The following is a 20,265-nucleotide window of genomic DNA, read 5'->3' as shown; positions in this document are numbered from 1 at the left end:
AATTATTTCGCCTGTTTGCTATACCTCTTTCCTGGTTTACTATAATAATAAAAAAAAAACTTTTATATGGATACTATCATCTTTGTATTATTTTTATCCGATCCAAACAAAGATTTTTTTATATATAAAAAATCCTTCTATTTAGACAAAATTTATTGAATGTTTAAAGTTACATGAGATTAGTTTTTTGGGGAGTGGAATAGGATATGGCAGATAACTCATTAAAATCTTATGACATATTCTCGACATATCCTTACATATTACAGTTGGTTTAGAAACTTCGTCAAATGTTTCATTTAATTTAATAACCCATCCCTGAGTGAGTATTATGTACAGACAACATAATGTTACATAAATAAGAACAAATATCTTCTTTCTGTCCATGTATGACGTATGTTGATGGAGTTAAAATTTCGGAATACCAGCCACCACGCCACTTTCTATTCCACAGTGATCAGATCCCCTCAATATCTTGAAGGTTCCCTGAAAATAACACAAGTTATATCAGGGGGCGTAATACTGCATTTAAATTCAACTTGAGCAACAAAATCTTCACGAAAAATATAGCTTTCTAGCAGCGTTGCGGAGCCGTTTGATCTTAGTGCGGCTCCGGGGAGCCGTCTGTGTTAATGGCGGCTACGACCTAAAATCAAGAAAACGACACGACATATTTTTTTCCCACATCTATTTTTGACTTTTAAAGGTTTTAAAAGTTCAATTTTTGATTAAAATGGACTTGAAAAACTTAATAGGGGCATTTGCACATGACAAAACAGAGTTACAAAATTATAATTTATAAAAAATATCTTTATTTATCTAGGCCGGAGCCGTTCTTTAACGAAAATTACGGCTCCAGCAAAATATGGCGGCTCCGCAACACTGCTTAATAGCCTAGATAGTAGAAGAGAAAAAACACTCCCTTAAAAAATTTGACGAGTTCAAGAGCATTACTGGCAGACTCAGCTGAATAATTTCTCAAATTCAACCTAGAAGATGTTGTATCTTAAATAGCAGCTGAGAAAAAGCTTCAAAACATAGCTGACAGTTAAGGATAATAGATTCTGAAGTTAAACAATACTTACATTATCACCCCAGTCATAATTCCATGAGTTGGCAACCAGCCAGTATGGAGTTCCCTCCTCCACACCCCAGCCCAGGATTCTTATAGCATGACCGCCCAACGGTTTACCACTCACATGCTGGTACACACCTGAGTAATTGTAATGGATATATAATGAATGGATATTGTGTCAGGGGAATTTTTGTCGTCAATTTAGGTTGCTAATATCGCCTCAGATTTTGATCAATACATTCCTCCATGGTCACAGCAGGGGATGGAGTAAAGTAATAAGGGAAGGAGGGCCTGGAGAAATATTTGATCAGAGTATGCGAGAGTATCACACAATATCCACGTTATATATATCCATTGTAATGGTTAATAGTTGAAATCCTATTAAATATCCTAGACTAGACAAGAAGTAAGGGATTCCTCTTATCCTTAAATAGATATAAATATCATTAGCAAATAATTTTTATAGGATTGGCCCATTATATGGATTTAAAAGCCTTTAAAGTTCTAAGATTTTGGAGATAATCGTTACCAGGAACATTTTACCGTGAACTACACTAGATCCGAAATATTTACCTGATTTATAATTTGGAAAGTCATCGAAGACAGTGAAGGCGGCCTCTACTGGTCCATTATTCATGAGCTCCATCTGTATCTGCTTCTCATCCCTCTTGATGCTGTAGCTGCTGGCCCCGAAGGTCAAGTCCTTCTTGTAGTCAACCAGGTAGTTCTATAATAAACAGCGAGGTTGCAGTAATAATGAGGAGCTCACAGCTTTTAGTCTACCTATACTATTGACGCCAGGAAATACCCTATATATCTTTTCTGGGGGGTTTCTTTCCCCCTGCCCTTTCTCTTTCCCTCTATTATGACGTCAATAGAATAGGTATTCCAAAAGCGGTGAACCTATCCCCATTTTCCTAGGGCACTAAACACAGCTACGCTCTCACGAGATAGAGGTTCAAGTCATAAAGTACTTAACTACCCTAGTGGCTATACAAAAGTGACTCGTTCTTCTAAATGACGACTTAGGTCCAAACACTAAGAAACTATAGCCAAGGAACCAATCAATCAATTTAAATACACCATAAATCACCTAGTTAGAGTGGGAAGGGGGACAGTTTTAGCCAGTTAAAGGCGCTCCTCATTATCATGCACAGTTAGGACTTACAGATAAAGGTCGTGCAATGAAAGGATTAGTTGGCTGTGGGACTTTCGACCATTTGATTATGCACTTTCAATGGATGGTGTATTCTGTTCTCTTAGAGGTTATCCAGATTGTTTAGCAAGATTCATCCCCTGAATTAAAATGACCTAACCTTATTCTCACAGAACTGATGACATTTGGGGGTTTTGCCACCCTCCTCACACGGGCCTCTGGTTCCGTTCACATGGTGCTCACACGGCTTGATCTGGTACGGTTGGCATCCCTGAATCGTAGAATTTTGTGTTTTGGCATCCCTGACTTAAAAATTATGTTTCTTTGGTGTCATGATAAATTAATTTAGATATTATGACAGAGGATAATTTTAGTCAAGTTGGGTTGCTATGATGAACTTAGGTTTGCGTTTCTGTTTTATAGAGAGGTTTATATTTGGTGATGTAATATATTGGTCAGTTGTTCATCCAGTAGGAAGGGATAGGGGGGTCGTTATTTTAGCCAGCTACAAGTTTCACTTAAACATGATAATCTGATGTAATATCTAGGTAATAATAAATTCATTCATGAGAATAGCGCGCGACGGGCATATCCTAAGATATGTCAACCATGAAATTTTTTACATAGTTGACAAAACATTGTCGACACAATTCATGCAATTTTGATAGGATATTTTATATAGGGATATTTATAATTTAATTGTAGTGTAGCAGTGCTAGTAAAAACCAAGGCTCGGCAGCCGTGCGTAAGCCAACAATTTAAAATAGTTTGGGTACATTTTATTTTATTAGAAACGGAATGGGCTATTTATAAAAATGGATATATTGCACGTGGATATTATGCCAGGGGAAATTTAGAATTAAGGTTGCTAAGAAAGACTTCAATTATTGGTCTGTACGTTCCTCCAGTAGGAGGGGATGGGATGAAAGGGGGATATCATTATATTAGCCAGCTGGAAGAACCATTTATTGGAGTACATGAAAATTTAGTGCAATATCTAAGTAATTAAAAATATAAAGGTTGTTTCTCCTAATAGCATAGTGGTATCTCATACAAGGCTGCCGAGCTCTGATAATAACAAACCTGGTTTGAATGATAGGTGCCTCCACTCACTATTCCCTGTCGCCTCCAGTAAGACCAGGCAGCTCCAGGAAAACCTACAGGTATAAAAATAAATCTCAGCTGCTTGGATTTTTACTGCAAAGCTTTTCTAAGTTAAGTGTGTCTGCGCCAGAACAATTATAGAGGAAGGTACATCTTACCTCTCTGGGCTATTTTGTTCAGATATTTTTAGAACAATAAGGGTGGGGGGATTCCAACCATCCCCCATTATTTGCAAAATTAACATCAGAGTTTGTGAAAATGCAAATCACTTTTATAATATTCTGTAATTGATATTTGATTTATCCTTTCTGATTTTATTGAAGCAGCTTATAGTGCTTAATAAAAAATGACGTCCTACAATACAAATCATCAATGTTAGGCCAGTATACATTGTAATTGACCAATAGTATTTGTATACTGGCCTATCATAGGTCATTTGTATTGTATGACGTCATTTTTATTAGCCTCTGTAAGCTGCTTCATTTTTTTTTACTTATCTACAGATTATGTCATTCCTCCTTTAAAAAGTTTAGTTCTATTGGACGTAATCGTCTTTGATTAATAAAAAAATAAGTGCTGAAAAGTGTCATGTGTGACGTCATAAAAAGACGTTTAAAAGGAGGGATGAAATAAAAGTGGGAAAGGACACCTCTAAAAAAAAGAGATGAATAACAGACGTATTTTTATGACGTCACACATGACACTTTCCAGCGCTTCATAATTAACCTCCGTTGCATCCAAATCCGCAGCTCCAGCAGCAAGAAAGCAGGTTTTCTGTCGACACATGCACATGCACTTTGCCTAACATAGAAAATAATTATTTACAATTTTTTGAAAGCTAAGCTTTTCCATAATTAGGGTACGTCGTATGTCACAGACAGTTAGCTCTTTTCGTTATTTTAAACAGGTTATAATTGTCCTATCCATTTCAAATTTGCATGATGATTCTTATAACAGTTAGGTACAACTTAAATAGCGCAGCAACTCTATAATCGTTACTAGAATGTCAGTATGACCATTTTAAACATATTGATTTTTAACTTTTTTAACAACAAATTTTTGTATGACAAAATTATCCGATTAATTTAATTTTTGGAATACTAATTCCTAGGACAACAAAGTACAATATTATTAGCGAAGTATCTCTATAATCAAGTCCTAAAAATGTAAGTATGTCCATAAACGAACACAGTAATAGTGTCTGACTGATTATGACGTAACAAAAAAAATTAGCCAATGAGAGGCCACTATAAATTTTACCATTGGTCAATAACGGCCTCTCATTGGCTAATTTTTTTTTACGTCATAATCAGTCAGACACTATTACTGTGTTCTCCATAAACAATAGCCTGTATTTAAGCAGTTTTTCAACAAATTTACTTACAATTTTGTTTCAAATTCTATACATTTATATTTTGATTATTCATTTATTACACTCTACAAGGGTTAATGTTCGTTTGTCCTACCGTTTTAGATCTTCGCTTTTGTGGATGTTGTCATCCTTGTCCAACAATAAATGGCTACATTGTATGAAGTACTGAAGAAAATATCCACGACTTGAGGGAAGTATAGGTTTTTTGAAGACTATCTGTATAGCAAGTTTAAAATGAGCAAAAAACGGATTCATCACAGAATTTACCCGGATAAATTATCTAAATCTTTTCACTTGTCGGGGAGGGGGAGTGAATATGGTATTTTTAGTAAAAAGAACCACCCCCCTTCCTAAATCATTTAATTTTGATGAGCTTTAATTAACCCAAAATTATTTTATAAATAAGAGAAGCGGGTTTAGTGCGCGAAAGACACTTTGAGAAAAAGCCCCCTTAAGTTACCTTGTGAAAAAAATATTAAATAGCTGAATTACTTTTTGCTATTCTATTATGGCCTCAAAATTATTTATAATAAGAACGAAGCGGGTTTAGTGCTCAACATGGACTTTGGGGAAAAGCACCTTAAGTTACCTTGTGAATGAATACAGATTCTGTCGGACATGGCTGTAGCTGCACCAAAGGCCCAGCAGGAACCACAACCACCCTAAATTTAAATTAGATATACCTAGTTTTTAAGTATTTTTTAGATGCAGATGTTAAAATTTATTATTTGAATCTTTGAATAGAATACATTGCAGGAAGTTATAAATAATCTACTAATAATAAGTTAACCTATGAAAGATTATAGGTTAAATTTAGATTTGTATAATTTATATTCTTGTTCTTTTATTTTACACTTTCTTTTTAATTTTTTTTCTGTCAAGCATAATATATATCTAACAAGGACTTTAACAAAGTTAAATAATTAAATACCAGTCCCTTCATTCTTGAAATCTTATTGAACATACTTACAATCATACATACATAGTACTTAGGATTTGAACCCAATGATGTAAAACATACCTGGTCCCTAATTTCTTTGATGGTAGGGCATTCCGGCCATTTTTCCCTGGGGTCAAAAGAATCGGGGATTTCCTCCACTCCCAACAAGATTCTCTAATAAAATAAATAAAAATGTCATGACTTTTTGGAAACTTAGGAAACTGCATTTGGGTCCTATTATCTATAATACATAGTAGTACTATGTCTGTCTGTCCGTCCTTCTGTCTGTCTGTCCCTTAAGATCTCGGTAACCACTGAACCGATCGGATTCTACTCATCAGGGAATATACCTACTTGTCCTATAGTGGTTTAGGCTATTTTTTAGGCAGTTAATTTGGTTCAGCACCAAAAGATCGTAATCTCTGATAAATAATTCCTTTACCTTTGCTTTAGGGAGGAATTTATGAGCTGCAGGATGGACACCCATCAAAGATCTAGAAATTTAAATATTTAAAAAATACTTTTAAGGAGCGCTTGAAAGTGTCATGTGTGACGTAATAAAAATACGTCTAAATAGGAGGAATGAAATCGAAGTGGAAAAGAAACGCCTAAAAAAGATTTGGATAATAGAGGTATTTTTATGACGCCACTCATGAAACTTTCCAGAGCTTCTACTTTTAAATAAATTGTTTGGAGTGTTTTGAGAGGTCTTTAAATGGACACTGCGATTATTATTCCAAATTGTTAAAGGATTAATTATTTCAAAAATTACGTTAATAAGAATAATTTTTAAACAAGAAGCTTTTCTATAATTAGGGTCAGTCCGTCCGTTCGTACGTCTGGAACGGATAGATTTTATCAATAATTTAGGCATGTTAGAATTGTCCTATCGATTTCAAACTTGCATGGCGTTTCCTGTAGAAATTAGGTACAATTTAGAAAGCGTAGCAACTCTGTAGTCGTTACCAGAATGTCCGTACGTCCATTTTAAACATGTTGATTTTTAACTTTTTGAACAAATAATTTTTATCAGAAAAAATTATCCGATTGATCTGATTTTTGAATACTGATTCCAAGGACAACAAAGTACAATGTTATAAGCGAAGCATCTCTTTAATCAAGTCCTAAATACGTAAGTATGTACTTAAACATCATCCTGTTATTAAGCAGTTTTTCAACAAATTCACTTACAACTTTGATTGGACATTTATACATTTATGTTCTGATTTATTAGTTCTGCCACTCTACAAGTGTTAATGTTCGTTCGTCCTAGCTTCGCTTTTATGGATGTTATCATTATATAAAATTTACAATATCTACATGGTCAAAAATAGACGCACGTAATTTCTTATAATTAGTACAGTGTTACTACGCTTTCCAGATTTTACTGTATTGTTACAGGAATCGTCGTGCAATATTTGAAATCAATAAAACGATTCTGACATGCCTAAAATAACTAACATCTCTATTTACTACCCGTATACGGAAGGACCTACCCTAAATATAGAAAAGATCAACTTGAAACAAAACGTACTTGATATAGTCATGGCTGGTATCTGGATGGAAGTTCTGTCCAGCTGTCCAGGTAGAGTTCTGCTGGTTGATATAGTCAATATATTCCTGGCCCAGAATTTTACTTCCCCCACAATAAGCTGAGGTAATAAACCTGAAAAAAATATATAGTGAGATATCTAAAAAATCAAAAAAGCTACCTGTTATTTCAATTGTAGTTCAGCTAAAATGCTGATTTTATTTGGATACTATTGCCCACAAGTTTGTGAAAATAAAACAAAAAATATTAAATATTAAAATATGTAAAAAATGAAAATTAAAGGAACTTGTCCCGATATTATTAGACTAGACTTAATTATAGACCTTAGAAACAAAAAAATACACAATTCAACTTTAAAAAATTGTAAATCAGACCAAAAACACCAAAGTAGATGCTGCTTAAAGCAATTCATGTTTTACACTAAATTATGCTTCATAATGATAGGAACATTATTGGGTCTGGATGTACATATAGGGATATGCCCCTCTACCACCTCCCCGAAAAAATAGTTAAGGGGGAGTCAATATTTAAACAAAGATACAAAAAATTTGTATTAGGTAAAACCTTTTAAGGGGATTGACATTCCACCCCCCCCCCCCCCCCCTACTTCCTAAAATATACCCTAAATCCTGCCCAGAACCAATTCTAAGCTTTCTTAAAAATATGGACAAAATATAAATAAACATTGTTAAAAACTATATATTTAATAAAATATAAAACTTACCCTAGCAGCAAAACTATCCCCCACATATTGCGGCGAGGGGGGGGGGCGGGGGTTTCTTTGTTATTCCTTTGTCTCCTTTGTTATTCCTTTGTCTCCTTTGTTATTTGGGAAAGTAGGTCACTACAAGTACTACCACTGATCACTGAGATGATTTCTAAGCAACTGAATCTTGAACGCAAATAGGGAAATGTAGTTCCTAGTGGAGTACATTCACTTCCGCTTTTGACTCTCATTATTAAGTCATCAGAACCGCAATTTATTACCGCAGCACAAAATGCTCATAATAAACGTCAAAGGGTGTTTGCCCCCTAAAGCTTTGAAACCCATCATTTTACCCTCCTCAGAATTTTAAAAAATAAATTAAATTACTCCCCTCACTTTACTCTCTCAAAATAAAAAAGCTTGGACGTCCCTCACATTTGCTAAGCTTTAAACAGTAAACACTTTCTCGTTTATTGCTATTGTGTCTTTTTTGCGGTTATAAAACAGTATGCGGATGTGATAATATGAATGCACAATGTTCCACATAAGAGTGTCTACCTAATAGATTACATAGTATAGAGTAATAATCCATTTTGTTCACACTACTAACGTCCCGGCAGTTTCCCTAATAGCGCATTTGGATCAAAACAACCCCCCTTTTAAATTGAGAGGTTGGAGTAATACAGAAGACAAGAGAGGTGTCAGGAGGTGTATGGGGTATACCCTACAACCCCTTCCTTTAGCATTCTAGTTCAAGCTCTAACTATTTAAGAAAACCACCAACTTCTCTTGTAAGTTTTGCCCCTTAATTATTCGGTATCATTTTAACTTCTCCCCCATCGTTGTTTTCCAAAATTTATACTCCCTCCCCATAAAAAAAGAAGGACCGTCAATAATTTGTGTTGAAGTGACATTGAGACCCAGGAATCAATTGATTGTCTAAATTCTTTCATGTCTATTATTTACTCTTTGTACTACTGCACATTATACAATATTTATTGATCCAATGGATATATAGAATATATGTGGACATTATGACAGGAGAAAATTGTCGCCGATTTAGGTTGCGAACATAGAATTCATCTTACTATTGTTTAGTTCGTTAATTCAGTAGAGAGGGAGACGATTGTATAAAGGCGGCGGAGAAGATTGATCGTTATGTTAACCAGCTACAAGGTGAAATTTATTAGAGTACATGAAATTCTGGAGTAAGATCCATGTAATAATATATCCATTGCTGCACATTATTCAATATTTATTGATCCTCAATTTTGAGCATATAAAGAAACTGAGTAAAATTTTGTATAAAAACAGAGATATGTTAATGGATGATAATGTACATTTTATTGTGTTATTACTGGTACCCAATGTTTTTTAAACACTCCCCTCATTCGTTGGGTTGGCTTAAAAACTTTGGGGACTTCAAATGTTGATTGTTTGGTGCAAACTAGCAGTGTCCTAACTTTACCACAAGTAATCTGCAGATGGGATAATTTGGATGTTACACAAGAGTTTTATGTTTACTAACAAAGTGAAACTCCTATCTGGCTAAAATATCGTTCCCCACTTCTACCCCCCATTACCCCATTCCTTCCCCGCCTCCTTGATAAACGAACTGACCAATATATGATGTCCATGTTATCAACCTAAAAAGCGACAATTTCCTATCCCTTTATTCTTGGATACAACTCTCATCCAAATCCTGATAATAATCATATGGCAGATTTTTCTGGATTTTTAATTATTCTTTCTTTCGTTGACCTGTATTAAGTATTTCAACAATGTAATACATACATATCCTCACGGTTAGTTCTTTGTATTAATTTAGACATGTTAGAATTGTCCTATAGATTTCAAACTTTGAATGATGTAACGGAAAAGTATGATTTAGAAAGCATGCTGATTTTTTGTATGACATAATCATCCTATTCATTAATTCCTAAGACAACAAGTTACAATATTGAAAAAAAACGTCAACCACCACCACCCCTGTCTAAAGTGCCATAAGAGGCCTCTAAAGTAAATGTACTTTACCTTTCTATAAGAGGGTACAAGATTACATGAAAGGGGAAACTGAGATAATGTTTTCTATGTAAATAGGGATTTTGTAAAATTGAGCGGCGTAGAAAATTTGGTGACAAGCAAACTAGGGTCTTATATTGTACAGTATACATGAGGTTTTCTTGAATTTTAGATTTATTCCCAAAATGTTTAATCACTAAATTGTATCAAAACAAGAGATAACCTAAAGTTGATTTTATCTTCTAAAGCAGTATGTTAGGGGTGATTTGCTCTTGTACCTATTTAAATTGCGTACATTTTAAGACTACTAGGTACCTACCATTGAAAATTTTCAATATGTATTTTCATCAAGTAAAGCCGGTGTTACTAACGAGGCATTTAAAGCAACATAAAAGAAAAATAGCTATATCAAATTAATTTTATCGGCCTATTTCTATCTTATAAATCCTTATAAAAAGCAACAGGATGTCTTATGTCTTTTGTACCGAAGGATCGCGCTCACTGCTGAACCGATATTATTTTCCTTTAAAGTTTAGCTTCTCATAGGTCATATTTATATGTTTATAGCCAGGAAGAAGGAATAGCCAACAACCGAAATAAATCTAAAATAATATTTGGGGGGCAGATGATAAAGGTAGTCAAATCTACTATGTGTTGCCCCGCAAAAGACAGCTGAGATCTTGTTTAGGTTTCGTGATTTTTTTCGAATTAATTTTGTTGTTGGTATAAGCTGGTTTATAGCTATTTTGGAGAAGGTACCACCACCACGCCAAAAGATATTGTCCCTAGAAAAATTTACCCCCCCCCCCCCCAATTATACTTTTCTTTTATACTTTTTCTTTTAAAATAAAATTGGAAGCGTGGGAGGGTCGACAATGCTCCCATCCTTTATATGATTGTGGTGTTTGTTTTATTTGTTTGTCTTAATGCTGCGCTATTTCAGAACATTATTGTACTTGTTTAGTTTTGCTAAATGTACACTTAAGCAGTATTTGATAAAACATTTACAATACAGAAAGGTCCAGATTCTAGAAATGAGGGAAACGAAGAAAATTAGGGACAAGGGTCTGAAGGGACAAGAGTATGGCCTATAAATTGATGTACATCTCAAATGATGATACACAAAATTACTCCTTCTGTAGATTACAATTAGTGATTGAAACGTTGAACACTAACAGTGACACTCAACTTAATAAAGCAACCAATCAAAATTCAACATAAGCCAACAAATAAGAAAAAGTTATCATAAAACTTTAGGGAATATTGTAATAAAAACACCCCCCCCCCTCCCTGACTATTAAGATTTTATTTTATTTTAAACTATGAATATATAACAACAAAGACAATTCAGATTATTAACAGGATTAGGATATGTAAGTTGGAAAGAATTTTAATGTTAGAGGAAGATTTAAAATCTGCTTAAAATTTTAAGGATTTTTTATAAAATTCGTTTTTTTTTAATTCTTTATCTAAAAGCGGAAATATGATTTTAGTTAATGAACCCTTAACGGTCGGGGGGGAGGGGGGCCTTGAACGCCCCCCACCCCTCCGGTTTTTAAAAGCGAAGCTTTTCTATGATTAGGGTCGGTCCGTCCGTACGTCCGTAACGGATAGCTTTTTTCGTTAATTTAGACATGTTAGAATTGTCCTATCGATTTCAAATTTTGCATGGTGATTCCTTTAGTAGTTAGGTACGAGTTAGAAAGCGTAACAACTCTATAATCACTACCAGAATGTCCGTACGTCCATTTTAAACATGTTGATTTTTTTCACATTTTAACAACAAATTTGTATGTGACCTAATTATCTGATTGATCTGATTTTTGGTATACTGATTCCTGGGACAACAAAGTACAACATTATAAGCGAAGTAACTCTATAATCAAGTCCTAAAAATGTAAATATGTCCATAATCATTATCCTGTATCAAGCAGTTTTTCAACAAATTTACTTAGAATTTTGCTTTGACTCTTATACATTCGCATTCTGATTATTCAGTTCTGACATTATACAAGTTTCAATGTCCGTTTGTCCTACCCTTTCAGAGCTTCGCTTTTATGGATGTTGTCATCCTTGTTTCCATCTCATTTACTGTGTGTGAAAGATAAAGAGCCCAAACTGCGTGACTTTTTAAGTATGGGTATGACACATCACTGAGAGTTGGAATTTTTTGATTATCTCCATCCTTGGGTGCACAGGATGCCAGCAAACCTGGCAGGGTCATCCAGGTAAAGAGCAAAAATATTTTTTTGACTAAAACAAAGCATTTTATCTTACCATAATACTAAAATATCATATACTGCGGCCGCTGAAATTTATGTTTTGATATTTCTAATATAAAATTCACATAAAGATAAACATTTTCTAGAAAAAATATTTTTCTTCTAGCTTCAAAAATAAGAAAATTACAGCCCTTTGAAATTTTTAAGTAAAAAAGGACCTAAAAACAAAGGTTAATAAATAAAAGGGTGAAGGAAGCGAAAATTTACTTTGACTTAAAAAAGGTCGGAAATTCATTATCAAACAGGGGACTTGCACAAAAAATTTTGCTTTCTAGCTCAAATAGGAACTGAGATAATAAGGGGGGGGGGCGTTCAACGCCCCCCCTCCCTCGACCGATTAAGGTGTGCAAGGGACCCGACTGTTAAGAGTTAATTTTGATAGGTGGATTGAAAACTACCTGCCCTCTAATTGGTTGAATGATGTACGGCACTTTAGCTTCTCCAATCAGAGCGCAGATAGTTTTCAATCCACGTATGAAAAAGGATGTGCTTGTGAAACTTTGGGTACCAGTATAATTAATTTACAGTCGAATGTTGCCTGATATTTTTGAGAGTAGTATTTTCATTGGAGAAATTTTGTGAATTCTCCCCTCTTTATTTTGTGCTTTAAAATAAATCCACTTTTTGTAAAGGATCAAAAGTCAATATGCATATGTTTTGAAAGTAGTGTAAGTGCACATGTCTTTACCCTAATTTTATCCTTAACAAGGATGATAACATCCATAAAATTGAAGCTCTGAAATAAGCGGACAGACAAACGAACATTAACAAATATAGAAAATAACAAATTTAATATACAACATTATTAAGTCTTTGACAATTCGGTATATCTAATAATCTATCCCAAAATTACTCAAAAGCTTAATGCCTAATACAGACATTTTATAACATAATTGTATATATGATTCCCTTATAACATATCTATAGAGTAACTTCGCTTCTAGTTAAACATATTAAATATAAAATTTATTATTTAACGTATCCAAAAACAATTACAAAAAATAAAGGATGATAAAATCATTTTGTAAAAAAATATGAATGCAATTATCACCGGTATTTATTTTCAAAGATTTTTTCTTAATAATGATTTAAGATTGCATCAAAAAGCTTTGCTGTAAAATGTACAGTTTGTGTGTAAAGCCGTAGTGGGAAACATCACTTTACCATCAACCTAAATAATAATAACTATTAGATACCCGCAAAGTAGCACATCTGCTTGTCGGCGGGGAGGTGATAGGTTCGAATCTGCGCCCGACACCGCGTCACAATTAAAGACGTTATAAACGATTCCTACTGCTGCTATGTCAGGTGCACGACAAAAATAGTTAAAATAAGGCTAATGCCTTGGTCCCAAAACCGGTAAATCTAATTATCATGCACAGTTAAGACTTCTCAGACAAAGGTCATGCAATGAAATTGTTTGTTGCGTTAGATTATTGCATCCCATTACAATCGGATGATGCCATTGGGTTCTCTAGATGATCACTTGAAATCGAAGGAGAATTCCGTCACAATTAGGTAATAATACATATCAAATATATAAAAAGTTATGATTACAGGCCGAATAACCATCAAAATACTGCTTATAAAGATTAGATTTTAAAAATCTGTTTGTGTATAAACATTTTTTAAGCTTTTCTATAATTAGGTTCTATACCTCCGTCCGTCCGTAAGTCACTGTTAGCTCTTTTCGTTAATTTAGGCATGTTATTGTTATTTCAAACTTTGGAAATACATACAGTCTACTGGTATCTGTCCCCGATAATTAAAATTTAATCCTTTTATTTCAAAATATAAATTTGAAATGAAATAATCACCCTATTGATTAAAACTCAAATGGTTATTCTTTATTTAAGAGGTAAAATTATTATTCTCAGCAATTTTGATTTATTTAAAATTTGTTCACCTTATAATCTTTGTAGGGAAAAGAGAAAACTTGTGTAAACCCGGCTTTCTGAAATTTAATAATTCATATTATTTTCAAGCTAGTTTCAAAATACGATTCCTTTAGAATGAATGCAAACCAATTCTGATAAAAAAAACATATTTGATAGAAATTGTACATGAAAACGTATATAAAAATGATATGGGTCTATGGCACCAGCTTCTGATAAATCGAATGAGTACTTTGATTTTTAGCAGTTCCAACAACTGTAGTGTCTAAAAAATCATGTTATGTCATAAAAATAAGGGAGAGGAGAAATGGGAAAGAAACCGCCTAATAAGAGATGGATAATCCCTCATTTTTATGACGTCACAAGGCTGATTTTTTAGACACTTTGTCCAGCTAGGTAAAGTTTCTATAAGCTTAACTTTGTTTGGTCATCCATCATTCAGTAACACTATTGGGGTAAAGTCATACTCTCCCCCCCCCAAAAAAATAAAAACTTCCTTGGATCTATAAGAAGCTTTACTAAAACAAGGATGACAACATCCATAAAAGCGAAGCTCTGAAATGGAAGGACAAACGAACATTAACACTTGTAGATTATCAAAACTGAATTAGCAGAATATTAAATGCATCAGTACAAACAATATTGTAAGAAAATGTGTTGCAAAACTGCATAAATAGATTATACTGTTTAAGGACATACTTAAATTTTTGGGACTTGTTTATAGAGATGCTTCGCTTAGAACATTGTACCTTTTTGGAATAGGAATCAGTTTCTAAAATATCAGAAGAACCAGATAATTTTAACATACAAAATTTTTTTGTCAAAAAAGTTAAAAATCGACATGTTTCAAATAGACGTAAGGACATTCTGGTATTGATTATAGAGTTGCTACGCTTTCTAAATTGTACCTAACTACTACAGGAATCATCATGCAAAGTTTGGAATCGATAGGACAATTCTAACCTGTTTAAATTAACGAAAAGAGCTAACTGTGACGTACGGACGGACGGACAGACGGACCGATCCTAATTATAGAAAAGCTTCGCGTTTAAAAATAACTAAAAAATATTAGCCCAGTAGTGAGTGTTACAAACACAAACATAGACAGACACACATCCTATAAATATCATGTAAAAACTTTTTTCTATCCTACCTTGCATATTTTAGCAGTAAAAGAACTTGTACACAAAACAGTATGATATTTCAGACCTCTCTCAATACCCAATTCTGTCATCTATAATTAATAGGCCAAATAATATCAATATTCAAGGCTAGCTTAGTAGTAAAAATTTCCATAGCTTTACACAGGCTAGCCTAAGTTTTTTTTTAATAGGTTAATAGCTATTTATCGAATTGTATTATATACAGCTTTCCACGGATAAAAATTTAAGTTTAAGATAAGATGCGATTCATATTTTTTCAGGATGGCTTACACAACCGGTTCTAATCCAGTGGAAAATTTAGGGGTTTCGAAGCAATACTGGAAAAAATTATAACTGGTCTCAAATTTCAAAATAAATCATAGTAAATAAACTAACCTACCTTTTGAAATACCCTGCTACCAATCCCTAAATGGAAAAAAGACATTAACATGAAAGATTCTATTGAATTATTAAAAACAAAATTTTATGCTTTCCCTCAAAGTTCTTGTCGATTAATCAACCCTTTTTTTAAAACCCAATATAACCTAACCTAACCTTTCCTAAAGTAATGGACAAACATACAACCCCCCCCCCTCCCTTTAAAAAAATTATTTGAATATAAGTGGAGGAAGGGGGGGGGGGTTGAGCTCAACTAGGAACTTTGAGGGAAACCGCCAATTATTTTAACCTGGAATTCTGACATCAGATCGAGATGCAATGATTGTATAATCTAATCTATCTAACTAAAACATGAAATGGTTATTAGATTTTTGTAAAAAAAAATATTATTTTGTATAATCTACCAGTAATAAAACTTTTAGACCCATAATTTAATTTTTTATAATTCATGTGTTTATAAATTTATCTCCATTGTCGATTATCCCAGCTTTTTAGTATATCACAATTTACCCTTAAAGCGTTTCACTTGGGCAGGTTGAGGTACCCTCCCCCCCCCAAAAAAAAAAAAAAATATAAAAGAAAAGAATAGTTATTTCTCGCATCGTATTATAAACAGCTTTCCGCGGATATAGAATGTACATTTTTATATTCGTAGAAAGCTGGATATAATACGATGCTAGACATAGTTTTTTCGTATGGATGAGAACCGGTTCCTATTCACCGGATTCGAATGAATACAAGAAAAACTATTCCTAGGTCAATAAAAATCTTCATTGTAAAGGAGAATGGCTGAGGAATTAGTGAAGACCTTCCCTACAGACAAGCAGACATCCTATTTCTTTATTGCCAATAGATGCCTCTAGATGCACATGAGATGGGTGGACTTGAATACCAAAACCGATTTTTTTTGGGGGGGGGGATATTATTTTCTAAGGACGATTTCTCTTGGTAGGGAGTGGGTTGTACCCTCCCTCTAAATAGCTATAAACCTTCCCGGGACCTATAGAAGCTACCCTGTTAAGGAGAACCCGATAGGTCCAGCAGCGGTTAACGAGATCCTTCGGTAAAGACAAACAAACATGCATTCTATTCCTTTAACATTAAAGAAACACAAAATTTAGTTTTATAAATTAGACTTTCACCTTTGTTCCATTTTTAGTACTATTTTCATCCTAAAACACATTTTAAAAAAAAGTTGAGCAATATTATTTGATTCAAGCCGTTCTAAAGATTTGAAAGGCAAGGTTGTATACTATATATTTTTTCTAACCTTCGAAGATGCTTGATCGTCAAACCAGCCAAGAAAATTTAGAATTTCTTCAAATTTCTTTGGACATCTGTACAAATGTGTTTTTATTCAATTCATAACTATTATTTAGCAATCTATATACTAAAGTAACAAGATGTCTGTGTGTCTGTCGGTCTGTCTGTACCAAAGGATCTCCTTTACAGTTTAGCTTCTCATAAATCCTGGAAAGGTTTATAACTGTTTTGGGGGAGGGCACCACCACCCTAGAAAATTTGGCCCCATATCTCTATAACTATATCATATAATTGTTTTCATAAGATTTCAAATGTTTTTTCATTGATTTTGCGTTTAGAAATTTAAATAATTTGACATATAAACCTTGAATTATACAAATAACTTACTTGTCTTTGCATGTAATTTCACCTATTCTATCTTCACCTGAACTAAAAATGGAATTTAGAATGGTGCAAAATAAACCATTTTCGCGCATTAATGTACACTGCGAGATCTATGTTAAGTTTCATTTTGTTTACCGATATATCGTTTTAAAAAATTCCATAAATCGGAAGGATTATTCTTTGTCAACCCCCCCCCCCCCAAGAAAAAAATATCACCTTGGATATATGACTGCAAATCCAATTCCCAACAATTCTCCAGATTTATCTTCTGCTATGACAACTATGCTACCTTTGTAAATGTTCATTCTTGTTAATAATTAAAAACAAGGACAAATATGTCCATGAGTAGCGCAGATTTGAAAGTTGTAAATGAAACTGAAAATAAAAGTCTTATAAGCTCACATATAAAGTAGATATTTTTATCTGTAGCTTAAGATTTTGATAACAACCGAACAGATTGAGTTCTAAATTTGAGGGAATCTTCATACATTTCTTGGGATGGTTGAACACAATTTTTATCTTTGAGTCTTGGGATAGTTTCATGCTATTTTTCTGTTCTTTTATACATCTTATAATAAAAAAGCCCCTAGATGTTAGAGGCGCAACGACTAGTGAAATGAAATAGGAAAAGATAAGGCTTGAAATAAAAGAAGTCATAATTGTAATATAGAAGAAATAAGATCATTTGATAGAAAGATTTACTCTGAGTTACGGACAGACAAACAAACGGATTTATGGACTTGGACATACCTAAATTAAAGAGTATCTGCGCTACTATTTCGAGTATTTAGATCTTAATTGATTAATCAACTAGTTTTTGTACGATTTATTTACCTGGACTTTTTAACCTGACCATACACCATGCATCAAAATATGGCATTCTAAAAGAAGTAACAGTTCTAATAATCATTTTACAAAAGTAACAGTTTGTTTGTTTGCCTGTTTGTCTGTCTGTAGCAAAGGACGTCACTAGCCGCGTCGTCACTAGTCACGACATAGTATGAATATGGTTGTTCTGTAAAGTAAAGCTTCTTATAGGTCAAAGGGATATTGGACTGTAAATTATATGTATTGGTCCTCTTTTTTTCTAAACACGTTCTCTCATTGGTTGGCTTAAAAACTTTAATCAGCTCCCTATTGGGATTTACAACTTAGCATGCACTGACCAAACTTTTTTTCACAAAAAATTAATCGTCCATTGACTTATCCCTTAAGATCCTTGATAAGAATCTCATTAAGAAACTTGGCGTTATCCTCTTCATTTATTTTGAAAATTTGAGTAACCCCCCCTGACAACGACGAACAACTATTTAAGGTTAGGTTTTAGGCTAGGGAGCCGAGCGCTGCTGCTAGGCAGGCAAGGGGGCCGAGCGATGCGGCTAGGCAGGCTAGGGAGCCGAGCGCTGCGGCCAGAGTTCATAGTTCGCTGTCGGGGGGGGGGGGGGGGGGGGGGGTACTCAAATTTTCAAAATTGAAAAAAAATTATCTAAGAGGATTATACCAGAAACTTAATCTGATATTTATCTAAGAGAAAAATACATCAAAAGAGAAATAAGATGAAAGAGATATACCTATGTAACAAAAGATTTTTTTTTGTAAAAATCATTTTTTCATCAGTGGATTATCTATACCCCCATTTTCATATTCAATAACAAGTTTTATCCATGTGGTGTCCCAATTGGCTTTACTAACCTAAGCATTTGCAAGCAATCATAAACTACATTTTGTAAAAATTTGGGGTGAGAGTTTTGTGATGAATAGGAGATATTTTTTAACATAGAGGGCAGAGTGAAAATCCCCCCACCCCCAATTTTGATTTTAGTTTTAAAAGAAAGAAGAAAAAAATTGTTGGTGTTGATATTTTTTTTTAGTAGTTTAAATTTTTCTTGGAAGGGTAGACTTGCCTACGTAATTAACCTTCCCAGGACCTATAAGAAGCTTCACCGCGAAAAAGAACTTCGCTACAGACAGACATAAAGAAACATGTTACTTTTATATAAGGATATAACTAAATACAATTATGGTCAACATCCCCCCCCCCCTCAAAAAAAAAGAATTATACAGTACCAAAAGAAATAATTATTTTTAATCACAGTTCACTCGAAGCGACAGTAAGAGAGAAAAAATTTCCCAGATATAAGGCAAACTGTTTTTAAAATGTCCCAATGAACAGATAAATTTAGTGGAAAAGCGAAAATATTAAAATGAGGCCTCTTTGAGAAAATTAGATTTGAAAATTTCAAGTTCAATTTTCATTCCCTAGGAGTTACCTCATAATCATGACAAGAAAAGCAAAGATTATTTATTTAAAATTTTTAACAGCTTTGCTTTTATGAAGTCTTTTATAAAACCTCTCTATATCTGATTTATTTGAGGCTGAATTTCCGTGACCTTAGCAAAGCAACGGATAAAAATGGCCATTAATTAACTCCCTTCAGAAGTGGTTTTATAAAGAACTTTATAAAAGCAAATTTGTTCAAAATTTGAAATAAATATCTTTAGTTAATCATCATAGTTCATCAATTATGCAGTCTATTGGTTAATAATTAATACTAGCATAAAACCTGCCTGTATCCCTCCTCACAAAGCTTGCAGGCAGCTGTGGTAGGTTCCAGACCAACAAAATGTTGATTGATAAAATCAACAACTGCCTCATATTCCTCACTACGTGCTTCTCTAAATTTTATTCTAGTATGGCATCAAAACCGATAAATATCCGGTGGATTAGTACCGGTTCTCAGATATAACCATAAAATCTTGTATAGCATTAGATTACAGACAAATTTTCACGAATAAAAAGATAAAAAAAATAAATACCAATTTTGTAGCCCCGAAAGACAGGCAGACAAACAGACAGGCGGACAGACAACACCAAATGAAGAATCAAACAAAAGTTTACCTGATGCTTAAACCCTCGTTCTCCATTTTACATTCAAAAATGTTTTCTTAAAAAGTAGGCAATTCTGAAGGTTGAGT

General features: G+C 33.7%; 2 protein-coding genes across 2 annotated transcripts; both read right to left on the bottom strand.

Moving 5' to 3' along the window:
* Nucleotides 1-138: 138 nt before the first annotated feature.
* CtsB (Cathepsin B) lies at nt 139-8,081 on the bottom strand. The gene is made up of 11 exons (XM_080174108.1): nt 7,921-8,081; nt 7,179-7,310; nt 6,087-6,138; nt 5,726-5,818; nt 5,294-5,366; nt 4,059-4,133; nt 3,312-3,385; nt 2,389-2,499; nt 1,646-1,799; nt 1,083-1,210; nt 139-483 (listed from the first exon to the last, which is right to left on the bottom strand). The coding sequence occupies exons 1-11, from the start codon at nt 7,944-7,946 to the stop codon at nt 406-408; spliced, it is 996 nt and encodes a 331-aa protein (XP_080030234.1). The 5' UTR covers nt 7,947-8,081; the 3' UTR covers nt 139-405.
* Nucleotides 8,082-13,160: 5,079 nt separating this feature from the next.
* Nucleotides 13,161-20,265, bottom strand: LOC145330663 (arylalkylamine N-acetyltransferase 1-like). The gene is made up of 12 exons (XM_080175326.1): nt 20,189-20,265; nt 19,858-19,965; nt 18,124-18,170; nt 17,506-17,578; nt 17,293-17,334; nt 16,913-16,979; nt 16,785-16,814; nt 15,932-15,986; nt 15,644-15,669; nt 15,255-15,335; nt 14,113-14,160; nt 13,161-13,377 (listed from the first exon to the last, which is right to left on the bottom strand). Exons 1-12 carry the CDS (start codon nt 20,212-20,214, stop codon nt 13,306-13,308), a joined length of 675 nt encoding a protein of 224 aa, XP_080031452.1. The 5' UTR covers nt 20,215-20,265; the 3' UTR covers nt 13,161-13,305.

The sequence above is a fragment of the Acartia tonsa genome, chromosome 10 (assembly GCF_053477335.1).
Source record: "Acartia tonsa isolate MP-2025a chromosome 10, ASM5347733v1, whole genome shotgun sequence".
Lineage (NCBI taxonomy): Eukaryota > Metazoa > Arthropoda > Copepoda > Calanoida > Acartiidae > Acartia > Acartia tonsa.
The sequence above is the reverse complement of the archived record's forward strand: the minus strand, read 5'-3'. Positions and strand labels throughout refer to the sequence as shown.